General features: G+C 44.5%; 1 protein-coding gene and 2 long non-coding RNA genes across 3 annotated transcripts in view; 2 read left to right on the top strand and 1 right to left on the bottom strand.

Annotated features, from left to right (window-relative positions):
• LOC106746294 overlaps positions 1-9,890 on the top strand; it is a 20,491-nt gene extending 10,601 nt beyond the window's left edge. The window contains exon 2 of the long non-coding RNA XR_001374587.1: positions 9,698-9,890. This is a non-coding gene — a long non-coding RNA (uncharacterized LOC106746294). The remainder of the gene's footprint in view (positions 1-9,697) is intronic.
• LOC106746293 lies at positions 9,393-15,620 on the bottom strand. Its single transcript, XR_001374586.1, has 2 exons — positions 15,214-15,620; positions 9,393-9,816 (listed from the first exon to the last, which is right to left on the bottom strand). It is a non-coding gene; the product is annotated as an uncharacterized LOC106746293 (long non-coding RNA).
• The window catches only part of LOC106746292 (serine/threonine-protein kinase minibrain), a 54,030-nt gene continuing 47,902 nt past the window's right edge, over positions 10,885-17,012 (top strand). The window contains exon 1 of the mRNA XM_014622734.1: positions 10,885-11,035. Within this exon, the coding sequence (XP_014478220.1) occupies positions 10,885-11,035 (151 nt within the window). The remainder of the gene's footprint in view (positions 11,036-17,012) is intronic.

The following is a 17,012-nucleotide window of genomic DNA, read 5'->3' as shown; positions in this document are numbered from 1 at the left end:
CCCCCCGTGCCGGCAGTATCCGTCGCAATTATGTTGCGCGAAATCGGGTTACGTCGATTCCTCGCTCTCGCGGCACGAAACGAGGCACGAAGCGAGGAAGTGAATGACGCGCGAACGAAAATGCGCAACCGCGATAAAAACGTCGCGCGCGGAATCGGAATATTTTCCACGAGGAGGATCCGACGGCGTTTGTACACACACACATACCCGCGCGCGTTTTCCCCCGGACGTCGTTCCCAGTATATTCTGGACGCGAACGCTAAATGTGCCTTCCTGATTTCCACGCTGAAACCACACTATTTAATATTCATAATAATAATCATTTATTCACGGGAAAACCCTTTAGTAACGCAATAGAATAAAATGAAACAGCGCGAGAGCAGAAATGAAGAGCGATAGCTTTTATGAAAATATAGATAATTTCGAAAATAAAAAATTTTTTATAATACATGAGTATACGAGTTGAGGTAATAACCACTATCTTGAATTTCTTTGAAAAAAAAAATATATATATATATATTAATTTTACTTCAGTTTGACGTCAAGAAGAAAGATTAGTTATTTTTACCTTATTTTTACCTTAACTATTCATACTTTAACCCTCTAATGGCAAAATGGATTTTCAGAACGTCAAAACATTTTTCAGAGTATTTGCTGCAATTATTTATTTATATCTAATCACTGAGTCATGTTTAATCTTACTCGTTTCCTATTTAATTCTTGCACTAATCTCAGAATTTGTTACATCGCTTTGCATCTCTTTGTCAGTCTTATTTTACTTCCCTATATCGCAAACTTTATCGTTTTCCTTTTTTCTTTTCAACTCTTTTTCTCTCTCTCTTTCTAAAACTTTTTCAACATATTTCCTTTAACTGTATCCAACTTATCCAATATCCTTCTCCATTTTCGAAAAATAAAAATATTTAATTAACCAGATGAATATTAGAGATGTTTACATTTACGAAAAGTGTTCGAAGTAATGACTATTAGTATCAATGCAATTTTTGTTGGATAAATTTTTCTCCTATTCTCATACTTCGAAGGTATTCAATATGGATAGTTTATATTACCTTACCTAGTATACGAATATGGTTGACTAAATAAACAAATAATATCTGAGGTTCCCACAAACAAAACGAGACTTGTAATCAAACGGCCAGGCTTAGCGCCAAACGCGCGTCCCCAGAGTGAGGTCCCTGAATTCTCTTCCGACTTTGCACCCTTCCGCTTTTCGCGGCTCGGAAAGTGGTCAAAGGATCGTCGCGGCGTCGTCAGACCAATAGCCTCGCGCGGACGCATCGCGACACCGCTTCGAAATGATGCAAGCGAGACGGGCTTCCTTTTCTCCGGCGGTCGTCGTCATCACACTCGACGCCGTTGTCGGCGCGTCGCGAGCGTGTGAGAGGGAGAGAGCGCATCGCGGCGTCCGCTTGCACGTTCTCGCGCGTCAACGCGCGTGCATGACGCGGTCTGCGTGCCCGTACGCGGAAACGATGCTTCTAATAATAGACGACACGTTCCACGCCGCGGTACTTATTGGCCGGCTTACTTAGCCCTGCGCCGCTATTATGAACCGCCGTGCTTTGCGAGGTAGTTACGCGCGCGTTCGGACCGGGGCACAATGAGAGACAATGAAAAGCGAAAGAGAGAGTGAGAGAGAGAGGAAACGAGAAATAAATATAACCGCGGGCGTATCAATGCCTCCCACTTTGGGCGGATTGGTCAAAGGCGTGCGCGTCGAGACATTCGCGGGGCACCGCGTCGGCTGAAGAGAGCGCGAGATTTTCATTAATTATTCAAAGTAGCGACACGGGGGATGCGTTCGACCCGGAAGGCGTCGATGACGCGTAGCGTACAAATAGAATTCTGCCGCCGGATAGCGGATATCGATCGTCGCTCCGCTTCTTCTTTTCCCTTCTTCTTTTTTTCGTCCACTCGCGCACTGCTCGCGAGAGTCGTTCTGTGAGAACCGTCCCGCAATTCCTTCTCCTCCGCCGAGAAGAGGGAGAAGGAGGAGGTCACGTGGCGCGCATCGCGCGTATCGTTTGAGCCGTTAAACACGCCGCGGCCAATAATCATTAGTCACGCGTTTTCAATATCGACGTCTTAGACGAGCCCGAGGGGGGAGGAGCCCGGGAGAGGAGACGAAGACGGCGGGCAGAGGGTGGGTGGGAAGACGTCGTCGCCGACGTCGCGACGAGAATGTCAATGGATGGCGAGAGGAGAGAAGCGAACGACTTTCACGTCAGGGACAAAGTGCCGTTGTCTCCTCGCGTCTGGAAAACGAGCGCTGGAACGACAGTCGCACTCGTAAATATAAATAAATAAGATGACACCCCGGGGGTGTTGCAATTTAAAGCCGGCGATCGATCGATCGACGACGCCGCCGCGCGAATGCGTTAAAAATACGCAACATATATACGCGATATCGCGTCTTCTTCCGCCTCCCTTTTTTTTTCCTTTTCTTTCTTTCTTTTTTATAATTTTTACAACTCATCGGCCACTCTGGAGCACGCGTCGGTTACTCGTACGAATGCGCACGCGCGAGATTCCGCCGATGAGAACTCTCCTCGCAGCATACTTCGTGTTAGAAATTAAGTTACTCGGCAAGTTTACTCGGTACTCTGTACTTATAAGGGGAGTTTATAGCACTTTGCGCGCGCACTTTATCAATGATTGAACGTGAAATCGTTAATACCAGCTGGAAAACTTTCGTCTCGCATCGCAATGCCCGCGCGCGCGCCGTGCTCGCGCGAGTGTTTCGTCGAGTACGTAAGTAGACAGAAATAGATCGCGGAAAGTGGGCGACAGTATTATTATTAGCGGCGGTGAAGAATGTCCGGATAATAATAGCCATTAATTATGATGTACCGGACAGTCTGCCGCGTGCGTCGCATCGCAACGCGTCGCCGAGGAGGGCCGCGCGCGCGTTGCGCTCAGGACGAGAATGTTATCCGCTTGACGTAGGCGATAATGCGAAACACGTCGTCTCGCGCGTTTTATCTATTCTCGTTTTCACCTTATCATTTTCCCCCTTTGGGAAGTCGCGCAAGACGCACTCGCTCGCGTAACATGATTTAGCGGCCACTCAACAATTACGTCACTCTAAATTTTGATATATTCCCCCCCCCCCCCCCTTCGCTTCCTTCTTTACAATCTTGTCACAAAGTATTTAATGCCCTCTTTCAATATTACGTGATATGTGGAATTATCCCTCTTTCCCATCGATACACATACTGATAGAAAATTATAGTTGAAGTAACCAGGAAGTGGACCAAACGTGTTTGGTTGAAGGAAACAGAATTTCTGGCTATAAAGATCGTAATAATGAATTGATGTTGGAGAAATTCTGCTTAAACCAAAACGCGTTTGATTGTCTACTTTCTGTCAAAACTGAAAAATTTGCACCAAATGTAACGAAATATATCATGAATGTAAACAAAATGAGTAACTACGCGCATCTATATTTACAAGTACGCCGTCTAATGTGATGTTTCATGGCCTATCCCCTCCTCCCCCCTCCTTACCATCTCTCTCTCTCTCTCTCTCTGTCTCTCTTATTTAATCAGCGATCCGATATGAGGCCACGTCGTGGAGTACTATTAAGTATATCGAATGTATTGGTACGGTATCGAGGTCTCGCGTCGTAAACATGCGCTTCACCGTCTCGGCGATAGTCGATAGTCGTGCGTCCGGCGAAGAATCGTAGATTTTCCTCGCTCAGATCGTCGATAAGGGCGAAACAGCTGTTGATGCGTGCCGGGGCTTCGCGTTTCTACCAACCGCCGTTCCGCCGCGTCAAGTGGGGAAGGGCGAAGACCACCTGGCCCAAACCTGAACGTTTCGTTCTGTTTCTATGGAGCACACAATGTTGCGCGATCCCTCGGCGCGATCGATCGGCCGCGTGCCGTGAACAAAAGCCCGCCGTACGTACGTACGTACGAGGAACATATAGTTTTCCACCGCCGCCGTCGCTGCCGCCGAAGAAAATTCGTCACGCGTTTAAAGTCCGTTGACTTTCTTTCTCGAGGAGCGACGACTCGTCGATCGGTAACTGACAAGCTAATTAAGAAAAAAAAATACCTTGTCCTGGAAGCTCCGAGTTTTACGTCGCGCCGTTTTACGTACGACAGCCGCCGCGGATTTGCGAGAACATAGTAGTGAATAATTAGCGTATGTATATTCTGTATATCTATACACGCAAATATATAATCGTCGATCGTGAATTCGATGTCGGTGGAAAACACTCGTCGACGATCCTTCGATGCAACCTCGATTTCGTTTTCAATAAAAATCAGGGCGAAAAGAGCGAGCGTATCGCGTTTGCTTTATTGCGTTTTTTTCCGTTGCACAGGAACTCCCGCGCTCCCTTCAGGATCGACAATAGTTATTGTATATACAAACAGCACATTGAAACTTACGATTAAACTTTTTCTCTCTCTTGCCCCTCTTCCCTCCCCTCCAAGACCGATATTACTATCGCCGGTAACTATAAATGCGAGCCCGGGATATTACGGTTACTATGACGATTGATCGAAATTCAAAATTGGCGCGACCCGCGATCGCAGGACGAAGGATAATCGCGCCACGATACGTATCGCCGAGTGTGCTCTCGTCGGTGAAAATATATTGAAAAAAGAATTTGGCGATAAGTACTAAAATTTGGTGAATATTTGCCCATCAAATATTTGATTACGACAACCGGATAATTTCCGTACACGGAGAAAATCTGATTGCATTACCCAAAAAGGGAACAACCAAGCTTTTTTTTCCGTGTATTAAGTACACAACATATGGAACTGCAGTAGGGGAGACCGGAGCTAGTTGGCTAAAGGGGAAAGTTGGCTAATTGATTATTTCCGTTGTTTTCTAACAGGTTACAGAATAGAGCAAGTAGGAATTCCGTAACTATCTTCGATATGTTTAAAATTTCTGCCGATTGCTCGATTCTGTAATCTATTAGAGAATAGCAGAAGTAATCGATCAGCCAACTAGCCCTGGCCTCCCCCACTGTATATACAGTATACGGAGGAACTAAGTTATTTGGTTGCAGTAATCAAATATTTGGACGGGAAATATTCAAATTTTAATACTTATTATCAAATCCTTTTTCAGTGTATTCGGTCGTGTTTGCTGAACTTTTTGTTCACAGCATCCGTTCGAAAGCGTGTCTGCTATGTAACTTGAACATCCTGGAGGGGAGCCTCGTGTGTCATCACGACGCGTTCTCGTTTGTGGAGGTCGTTAAACGTCGCGAAGTTACTTTGCGAAAGATGCTCACGACGAAGTGTGTATGTGTGTGTGTGTAAGCGCGCGGGAAAAAGGCGGTACGGCTTTCCTTTCTCTCTCAACGATCGACATGATTTTCCGCACGTGACTCCCGCCAATATTAAAGATTCAATTCGGTTTACTTGCAAGCGAACCGGCAAACCCATGCGCTCCCACTCGCGTTCCACTTTGTCACTTTGAATATTAATTTCGGACCACGACTATGTCGAGTCGTCGATTGCTGCCACGACGAGATTTCGTAAAATTATCAGTCACACGTCGCACGGAGATACAAAGCGAACGAGGAAAACCGAAGATTCGCTAAAAGATCTCGGCAACTGTCGTTCCACGAGGGATTATCTTCTTCATCAATTTAAGGTCCGCCCAAGTCAAAATTTTGGCTCTATTTTAAACTTTTGATTCTACGACACAGTAGAAGTTAAGATAGCAAGATAGGTTTAAAACACCTACTTTGACCCTGATGATATCTTGAATTTCTGTTTTCGCTGTTTTAGCATCAAAATAGGTCGTTCAAGATAAAATTAAAATTTAATCTATAGAATTAAAAATGTTCAAAAGAGAAGTTGAAAAATGTCAGTATCAAAGTAGGTTTTTATTAGTCTATTAAGCCGTCTAGATTGCCGCAAACTATTCTTAAGAGCAAAATTTCATCAAAATTTCAATTTGGGTTGAAGGTAACATTAAAATTCAATGAATAAGATTTATGATTATGATAAGAGAGAAGTTAAGAAGTGTCAATATCATTAAAGCAGGTTTTTATTAGTCAATAGACCATCTGAGTAGGCGCAAATCATCCTTAAGAGCGTCAAAGTAGCATGAAAATTTCGACACGGGCGTTCAAGGAAGTTCTATTGTACGTGTACAATTCGAAATTTCGGCGACACGAGGAAATATGGAAGTGATTTTGCAAAATTCGCGGGATATATCAGCGTGAATCGAGTGTTATTTATAATCGCCATGCTGTGATATTATATCGATAGCGCGCTGCACGCCCGACGATAAGCATGCGACGCGACGCGCGATGCGGGATACTCGCGCACAGATTACGATTTTTATGCGAGCTCTAATCTCGCGCGATATATAACGCATGATTGTTATCACAATCAATAACGCTAATGAAACGAAATTCACTCGACGTAACCTTCAATTAACACAAAGCCGCTACGAGCAATCGTGCCGCATTTCCCGGCAATAGCATCACGCTTTATCTCGGCCCGATCTGTTTTTCGCTTGCCGGTCACAGGTTGACGGCCTCCAAATTCCCGATCGTCCCTTGACATGTCCCACGTCAATACCCTCTTTCCCCCTCACACATACACATTCGTACTTGCACACCCGCGCCGACTACGCTAACGGGACACTTAAATATTCCAGATAAGGGCGCGCTATCGCGATCACCCGCATTAGAGAGCCTTGCCGCGTTGTGAGGGTCGATCTCGTGGTCACCATTCATGCCAGCGCGAGTTAGGTGTCGCGACCTTTTCTTCGCGGCTTTTTGTCGTCATCTCTGCGGCATATCGCCGAAGATAGATCGATCGATCGACTGGCCGGCCGGCCAGCAATGTCGAGACTCACGATCATCGCGTGGATGTACGGTGCCAGTGGTGGATTTAGAATTAAAGAGACCTTAAGGAGATTGTAAAGCGAAATAAATTTGATAAGAATTCGATGAAATTTATACGACGTATATATTGGAGTATTATTTCATCTTCTCCTGCAATTAGAAAGAAATTAACTATTCGAGAGCTCTAAGATATTTGCAACTAAAGTTGACACTTGTATATATTTTCTTTGAGATTAACGGGTTATTATTATTTTTTCATATCTTCTAGGTTAGAAATATTTCGACAAAAAACTAATATGATATTAAGGAGTAATATATAAATATTCATAAACAAACTTCGGAATTATTGACTATTTTATTTTGAAAATACAGCGGTGTCAAGTTCATAATTTATAATGTATGTATATATCGGTTTTATAACATCTTTCAATGTCTTCCAATCCCCACACGCATACTTGTGGTGCGTACGCAGATTTTATACATAAGTATATGGGACTTACAGTTTAACGCCAGTCATAATTTATAATAATATTTGAAATACATATATACATATTTAACACATATTTAAACACTTATATACTTCCTTCTATTATCTGTGCATCTCTATTAGATCACAACCGATGTATAACATTAATAAGGAAAATAAATATTTTCGTTTTTGTAATATTGTGTATATATGTTTACCTCAATTTTGTGTAAAATTAACATTTATTATTTAAGTAGTAAAATAAAAGTATAGAAACCTAATTTTACATGAAATACTAAATTTATGAATAGCTCCTTTGATGCGCCACTGGAAATACGGCATTGAGCCTCACAACTTCTTTAAACACTTATATACTTCTTTCTATTACCTGTACATCTCTATTAGATCAACTGATGCATACATTTAGTATTAATAAGAAAGATAAGAAATAATATTTATTGTTTAGGTAATTAAATAAGTGTAGAAAAACCTCATTTTGCTCGATAAATAATAAACTTATGAATGGCCCTGTTAATACGTCACTAAAAATATGACACTGAATCTCAAACAACCCTTTAAACTCTTGCATTCTTCCGATTGTTTGAAGATCGTTTTCGGCGCGTTTTATAAGCTCAAACGTAATTTCGTGCGTTTCTAATGTGCTTGCCGAGTTACTACGATATTAAATACCAAGTAAAAGCAAACAAAGCGAACTATTCGAGTGGAGAGATATAGGAGAGAGAATTTCGCTCGGAGATCATTGCTCATCGTGCCGGTTTGCGCACGACGCAAACGACGAGATTCACGAGGAGAATATAACTTGAAAACGAGAAGACAATCGTAAATCTCGCGGTGCCCTAAGCGACCGTATATCGTGAAATCCGCCACTGCGCGGATCGATGCGCACAAAAAGCTGACCCGATCTGCTATTTAAAGGCATATCCCAGATTTTACTACGTGACGGATTTTATTCTGGGATCCTTTAATGGGACGAATGCATGTACGGCCGGCCCATTCGATCACTCCCGGAGAAAGAATGCAATCGGGATAATAATAAGCCGCGTAGCAGAGGGGATGGGTGGTGAGGCGGAAGGGAACGAGCGCGACTCGTTGCGAGAATCGTTGAATTATTGAGGTATCGAGAGTACGTACGATCGAGACACATCGGTTGTAATCGAGCATCTGAGAATCGGCATCTGGCCGGCGGATGTTGCAGCGTCGTCGTCGGTGCAGCTAACGGCGGCTAGTTTCACTCCCCGGTGCCGACGAACTCTCTTTCTCCTTGTTCATTGGCGGGCAAATTAGTTGCCGTTACTGTTTTCGCGACGGTTTCGGCTGGGATTTTCGACGGGAATGCCTTCCACCGTGGAATAACGTACTTCAGCGTCGCGTGACAATAGGCTGTTTTGCCGCTTTTTGGATTGTTAATTTATGACTGGTGGGCGCGCGCAGCCCCTCGTGTGTACGCCCTGTGGCGTACGCCGTGTACAGGGTGTCCCGCGACGAGATATTCAGATTTTACGATCGCATTCTGAGAGCGACTCTTGACGAGAGGGATGGGCAGCGCTGGGTGTATAGTCACTCAAGTCACCTTTTGTCGCTTTTTCTTGACAAGTTACTCAAATATTTACTATCGTTCGAAATGGATAGCTGTAATCACTTTTCTCTAGCTACCGTTAAATTTGTAAAATATAGGCGTTCTATATATTTTTTTGCCGTCTCTTTAAATAAAACCGCTCCGAAAACGTATTTATATTGTATCGTTCGTGCTTGGTTTTCTCTTTGTTATGAGCTTTCAAACCGTAATATGAAAAGAACTCGCTATATGTTAAGTTATCCAAAAATAAATCTAGGAAAATATGAGTGTTACCTTTTCGCTTAAATAGCCTTATTTATTCTCAGAATCTGACAAAATTACTTATAGTCACTATATTGATGCCTGGGAGGTTACTTTTTGTCACCTCTTCTGCCAAGAAGCAGTCATCATTTCATTGTTTTTTATTGTTATTTATTGTTCCGGTGACTAGATAGTAATATTGGGAAAGGTGAGAAATAGAGAGAGAGAGAGAGAGAGAGAGAGAGAGCGAGCTGTATTTGCATGGGATTTTTCGGTAAAAGTGTGATTCGCGGGGTCTCTCCAGCGCGATTTCTAAATTTGACGTTCATGCGTGTGTGCAGTTTCACGTATAGGTCTAGTACGTACAGGCATGCACCGCGTGCTCTATCAATGATTCATAGACGCGCTAGAGAGAGAATCTTGCCGTCGTCGATGCCGCGGCGGTTTCCACATGCGATCGGAATGTTGGCGCGCACGATGTTTCCGACCGCGTGGGAGTGACTCGCCAGTGTCATTAACGTTTCGTACATTCTGATTTCAGGTATCATCGCATCTCGCCTCGCCGCCGACAAAGCATGAAGGCTGACAGCGACGCGAAGTGACCACCGGGCCTTTTCGCGTCCTCCTTCCTCACCCACCCCCTTCCGAAATACGCACCAGCTGTGACAAACAGAAAACGAAGGCTGAATCCTCCGACTATATGCATATATATTTAGAGAAAGAGGCAGGGAAAATAAGATAAAGAATAATAAGGAACAGAGAGAGAGAGAGAGAGAGAGAGAGAGAGAGAGAGAGGACCGCAACAACGCCAAAAGCTAGTAAAATTTTAGTCGAAGCGTGAAAGAGCGTGCACGAGCGAGATAAAAAATACATACATATATATATATATATATATACACACACACATAAATATATATATATGTAGAAAAAAAGGAGAGAGTGATACAGGAAGCATAGGAAGTGAGAGAGAGAGAGAGAGAGAGAGAGAGAAAGGAGAAAGAAATCAGAACATATATATGTATATATATATATGTATATATATATATATATAATTATATAAATATATATGTATATATATATATGTATATAAAAGCGACTCGTGAGCGTGCGTGTAAATAAGAGCTATTTTTCGTATGAGAGCGAGAAGAGAGGAGGCGGCCTGGCCGGAGAGAGGAGCGAGGAACGACACGTTCGAGCATCCTCGATAGACGAGAGAAGATTTAAGGTGCTCCTCCTGGAGAAGAGAGCCGTCGTCGAGTGGAAGGAAAGAAGAGGAGGAAGAAGGAGAAGAGGAAGAGGAGGAGGACGACGTCGAAGACGACGACGACGGCGACGGCTACGAGGACAACGCGCGGCAGAGGCGGCGGTGGAACGAAAGGATACACCGTCACGGTTGTTTGGACGTTGTTTCGATGCTCTCCAGCCTGGATCGCTGGCGTTTCTCCCCTTTACAGAGGAGATCCTCTCGCGGAGACTGACCGGGCCGATATCCTGTAGGAATCGCCGAGAAAGAGTCCGGCTTGCCAAGCGACCAGAAGGATACGAAAGGGTGCCGCGAAGGTACAGAGAGGAGAAGGAGGGTGGACAAGAGGAAAGGGGGTGAAAAGAGGAGAGAAAGAGAGAGAGAGAACGATCGTGCGGCATCGAGAGGGCTGGCTGGCTCCATGTTGTGAGCGTCTGAGGACTGCCGAGGGCAGCAACGAAAGGGCGGGGTAGGGTGTCGCCGTTATGGAGTACGGTGGCGGGGGCGGCGGGGGACGCGGGGGTGTCCAGCCACCCTCCGCGGGGGCGAGGGGCATCGCCGGCACCGACACTACCGACGCTGCATGGCACAAACACGAGCAGATGATGCTCATGGAGTCCAGACACAAGCAACAATGTGAGTAAACGCACTGAGTCATTTCCTACTCTTTCGTCGATTGATGCACGTGCGGCGCCGGCTATTTTCGGGGAGATTATCGGTTTAAGGGATGAGGCGTGAGAAGGGGGGGGGCGGAGGCAGGAAGCGTTATTTCGCGGTCTGCGTTGACCGGGTGGAGGGATCGAGGGGGAAAGAACCCGATCTAGGAAAATCTTGACGTCGAGAGTGATACGGGTCGCTCTAATAATATATCATCGTACCTTATACGGCTGTAATTCTTGCATTTCTAGATTCATTATTTTTGCGAATATATATTCCAATTCTATGGATTTTTTTAATGCGACCTTATCTATGTTTAAACATTCTCTTGCGCGCTCAATTTTGTAATTGATTAATAATTAATTTTTCTTTCATCAGTTATTTTTCTTTCTCTGTTTTCTATGTTACTCAATCTAAATATGTTAACGAATCTATTCCCATTAATGAAGAAGAATAAAAGAATTAAAAAATCACTATATAAAGATTATAACACACATCATAATATTAACCACAATTCCGATATGGTTCAGTACTACAAAATTTTGTGGTAATTTTTACTACAATATTTCCCCGTGTAGGAAAATCTTGACGTCGAGACAGCGATGCGACTCGTTATCGTGAAAAACAATGATGATATTAATTCTTATATTAATCATATTAGGAAATTACTGTGTATCGAACCGAATAGAAAATTTGTCGCGGTCTCAATTGATTGAGGGGCCGCGGTCGAAAGAGCTCGGCTTAGGAAAATCTTGAAGTCGAGAGAGCGATGTAAGTCGCCCTCGGGAAACAATGATAATATCAATTAATGTATTAATGATATCAGTTATGAAATTGCTTCGAATCAAATCGATTAGTAACGATTAAGAGCGTTGAAATAGCATTGTTACATGAACACGCTCCTCGCGAAGGAAATTGGAACGACGAGGGGTAGTTTCCGCGAATAACCAGCGCTCGTTACGCGACGCAATCGGGGCAGCAATCGTGAGACGTTGCGCCGTAGCGATCGTGAAGATCCGCGACTTCGCCGGCGCGCCCGTAATCGACGGGAAACAAATAACCCTTTGATCCGGCGGCGTTTCACGTAAGATTACCAACTGGCACTGTGATCGATCGTCTATTATCTTTCACAATTAATCGCATTTCCCCGCCCGCTCGCCCTCCCGGTCTCGGCGGCGCGGCGAGAACGAGAGGAGAGCAGCGGCGGAGTTCGACTAGAGAGAGAGAGAGAGAGAGTGAGAGAGACTCTCGATATACCGAGTGTCCTGGATCAACCGCGTTTCCTTCGACCTACGAATTCCTCTTGACCGATCTCCAGTCGATTTTTCTTCGGATTCGAGGATCAAGTTACGCGCAGTTGCTAATAAATTAACGAGAAATTAATTCCCCGGGCAATCTCGGCGCGCGGACTTGGTGAGATTTTCATTTGGGCCGGAACGAAAACGTAATTTCAGCCTCGGTTACCGTGGATGCCTGACGCGGAGAATCGCGCAAAGGCCGCGCGAAGCAGATAGATGACGTTCCATTAAATTTTCAATAAGAGAACATCGAGACTCAAAACGGACGGAAAAATCCGCGGGTCAAAGGAAGCCCGCGCGGTTGATACGAGGCCGCTCCGTGTAACGCGGCGCGCTCGATCTCCATGCAAAAGGCAACTGCATTCGCGGTCTGATGATTCGGGAAATTGTTAATTATCGCGATAATAAGTCGGGCTTCGCCTCCGCGCGTCTCGCTGTAGCTGTAACAAGTAGCCGTTAAGTTCGCAGAGGAGAGTTCCGGCTACGGGGTTATATGTACGTATGCGCCCCGCGTGCGTGCACATGTGTGCGTGCATAAATTCGATGCGCCCAGGCGTGTCCGAAAATAATGGCCGAATGATCGCAGGTGGAACGGCCGATTCTCGACGGTGGAGGGTTCGTCGCGATATCGCCATGATGAGCGATTGTTAAACAGATAGCCGGAGGGGAGAAAGGGGTAGCCTTGGAAATTTGACTTTTCGACGACGCGTTGTATCATCTCTTTTTGCCGGGGAAACGTGTCGATTCCGTGAGATCGTCAATTTTCACAAATCGACGATCTACGTTGAGAAAAGGAGAAACGGTAGTAGAATCAACGAGAGTTTGCTTGTACGAGCACAATTCGCTTGAACAAACGTCCAGTTAATTGAGTAAATTAGGTAAATATATAGGGCGAGAAAATAACTACTGTCACTTTAAATATCTTTGGAAAATAAAAATATATTATTCGCAACTGGATGAGGGTGGAACGTTTATAGGGGATTTACAGAAAAGTCTGAAGTAGGGGGTAGTAATATTCGACATATTTATATATTCAATGTCGGGTTATTCGAAGATTCGAAACGTCGAAGCTGTTAATAGAACTAATTTTGAAGAGCACCACAAAATGCTGTGCAACTAAAGAATATCGGTTTAATTAAAGATATATCTTCAGCCTAATTCTGAGATTTGTATTTGTCTAGTTTAACCGTTTTAGCGCCACGCAGCGCGATCGCGCTGCTGTTCGCGTACTGTGGTGAAATATGCCGCGATGTTTGGTCACGATCGTCAATTCGCAACGTGCTCGGTTCCGAATGTAGCTCGTCGTGAGTCATATCAGAGTTTCCTCTCGTAATTACTATTTTTTTTCAAATAATCGTAAACCACCTGCATAAATAAGCTGTTTTTATTTAATTTACGTTTCTGATATGACTGATGAAATGAAGCGCGAGTGCGCCGAGCGGCATATTTCGACGAAAAACAAGAGCAGCGCGATCGCGTCGATTGGCATTACTCGCAGATAAATGAACGAAGCGCTATCGCGCTGCATGGCACAATCCGTCACGGATTTTTAAAAACCTCTAGCACTAAAACGGTTAAAACAAGGTGAATGAAGAAAGCGCAAATAATAAACAACAAATCTTATTAGCTCCATTTTACAATAAATTTTTCATATGTAATAACATAACATATTGAAGAAAAAATTACATTCTTTAGAACAGTAAATACTATTTACTATGCCTACGAAACGAATACACGTACTTTCCAATTTCTGAAATTTCGAATATTGAAACATTTTAATATCCAAATGTTCGAATTTTTATACTTCCAAATTTCATTATTCGAATATAATGTGTCGAAGGTTAAAAAATTCGAAACTTCGAATGTAATTTCTATCTTTAGTCCGAAGTAACGATTGATATCGATGTAATTTGTATTAGATAAATTTTAATATCGATGTAATTTGTATTAGATACATTTTTCTCCTACTCTCATATTTCGATGATATTCAAGGTGGCAATTATTGCCTCACCCTGTATAGTTTCCGCGATAAATTATCAATTGATTCAATGATCACGGTTGAATCGGCGATTATATTGATGTGACGCGGATTAATGCGCCAGCACGTGATTCATTCAGCGGACACAATATTTCTTTCGAACGAGGGAAAACCCGATTTTGTCGATCTGACAGTTTTCTTCTTCCCAGCGTGACCATCTCGCACTTTAATGGACCGACCTCATCGCTTATTTACACCGACAGGAGACCTGCTCTATTTTTCCGAGTATCATTCGCGATATTCATCTCCTGTCGCGTCTCGGATCGCTCTTTAATATCCACGATCGAGAGGACCGTCGTTCCGCGAAATAGCGCGACGTGGCTGCTACTTCGTGGCGTGAAAACGAAGTCTGAAAACCTCGCAAGTTCTACTCAACGACGATCAGCCCCCCTCTCTCTCTTCCTCTCTCGCTCGCGAAACTACTGCTATTGATCGTCGCTCCAAAATACTCTTTCGTCGTGAATCATTGAACATCGCTGATCGACGTATATCTCTTTCTCTCCTTCTCGGCGGATGCGTGCGAGTGGGAAAACGCGTGAAAAAAGTCGGTCTGGGAGAAGGAAAACGAGCGAGGAGGAAGCGCGAGAGTAGCGGCGGGAGAGAGCGCGCCCGAGAGAGGAGAGAGAGACTACTGTCGGCGCTCTCGGGTTCGGGGAGAGTGCGAGAGGTGTGACGTATTTTTAAACGGAGAGGCAGGCAGGCAGGCAGCCGACCTCCTATACTTAGGCTCGAGTTGTCTTGTGACAGCGACCAGAATAGTGTTGGTCACGTTCTGTTTCTCTCGCCTGGCAAAAGACAATCGCCTAACATTCGATACGTACGGACGGATGAACGTGCATCACCGCCTCCCTCTTCCTCCTCTACCTCCATCTCCTCCGTCTTTTCCAAGATTTTCATCTTCCGAGCGGAGATTGGAATCGGCGCGGCTCGGATTATACGCTGTATCCGCTGTATCTTACATTTAAACATTTGTCACTCAAGCGGCTGCGCGCGAATTTTACCAACAGCGACGCGCGGAAAGAGCGATAAATATCGGCCCCGCCGGCGGCGGCGCGAAATTTTCGCCGGAACGCATCTGTATGCGCCCCCCCCCCCAAATTTCCCGCCACGACGCGAGCGATCGCATCCAGTCGATGAGATTGGCGGCGACCCGCGCGAGAACAACGGCGCGCGCTTTACAGCGACGACGTCGGCGGCGTCGTCGCGACGCGGCCGGTTTTTGGACCGATGCCTGATCAGCGACTCTCGGGCAATTCGAAGACTTCGACCGGCCAGCCGGCTACCAAATGACATATATATTTTTGACTTGGCACCTTCTCTCTCCTCCCTCGCGCGCCCACCGCCGCCCGTTTTTATCCTGGACCGATATCGACAGACGTTGACCCCAGTTGAGACGGAGAGAAGGAATAACGAGAAGAAAAGCGAGATCGCGCGCACGCAGCAACATTTCTCGCGTTTCGAGTTGTCAATTAATCAGTTCCGCACTTTGATCTCTCTTTATTTACGTAGATCCCCGTCGCGCGTTTTGGCGTGCAGCTCTCTCTCTCTCTCTTTCTTTCTTTCTTTCTTTCTTTTTCGATCTTCTGGATACTTACCACGATAAAGCGATCTCATTTTCGCGTTCGTGTGTGTTTGCGCAGGGAAAATTGGAAAAAGTGGATAGCGCACAGCCGAGAGATAGGAGAAGACAATAGATTGATCGCGAATCGAACAAAATGAAATTGTCGATCCGGCGAGATGTAACCCTTGATATATGAAGCAATCTCGCGATTCTAATCGATCAGCGAAAAAATACCAATGTCGTCCTACATAGGGATCGGCGAAGAGAGCCCGAGAGAAAATGATCGCGGTTCCAATGGCGTAACCGGGGTGAGAACGCACCCGATGCTTGCCGCGCTTAAGTGCACCCTCCCTCACCCTTTCCGTCCCGTTTTCCCGCCCCCGACCGCTCTCACGATCGCCTTTCTCCAACGTTTTTAAGTTGCAAAAACGAGAGCTCCGTATAATTTAGCCCTCGTCATCTGAAACGGCTTCTTTCCCCGAGAAGAAAATTATGGCCTCGTACAAACCGGCAGATTCGAATGTATTCGTGTAAATGTAAAACCGGAAAATTTCGTTCGGACACAACATGTAAGAGAAAAGAAGAAAGATCATAATTCCAGGTATAGGAGCGACTCATTCTTTTCTCACTTTGCCCTATTTATTTAGAAATATTTCACTTTTTATTCACTTCTAAAATTCTCACTTTTTTCTTACTCGATTTGAGCCCTTCCAAAAAAAAGAAAAACAACTTGGTCACAAGGAAATCATGTTCAATAATTAGTTTCTTTAAAGGCAAGACAGAAGATTCGAAGAAAATAGAAAGTAACACCGACTTTGACAACATAATGTTTATAAAGTGAAGAACTGTGATTTTATTTTTAAGTTGTTTTTGTCAGATTTGTTAGAAAAATAGACAATGTCCGGCATGCGTACAACTGATTGTGTCTTCTTCAAATTACGTAGTGGAATGGATTGGCCACGATTTATCCACGTTTGTCCATCCAAATTCTTGTTTGTTCGACAAACCAAAACGAGTTATTACAAAACAAATCCAAGAAAACAGATAATAACCGTCATT

This window comes from Dinoponera quadriceps, unplaced genomic scaffold (genome assembly GCF_001313825.1).
Source record: "Dinoponera quadriceps isolate SergipeBrazil2010 unplaced genomic scaffold, ASM131382v1 scaffold566, whole genome shotgun sequence".
NCBI classification, from domain to species: domain Eukaryota; kingdom Metazoa; phylum Arthropoda; class Insecta; order Hymenoptera; family Formicidae; genus Dinoponera; species Dinoponera quadriceps.
Note: the sequence above shows the minus strand (reverse complement) of the source record. Positions and strands in the feature narration are given on the sequence as shown.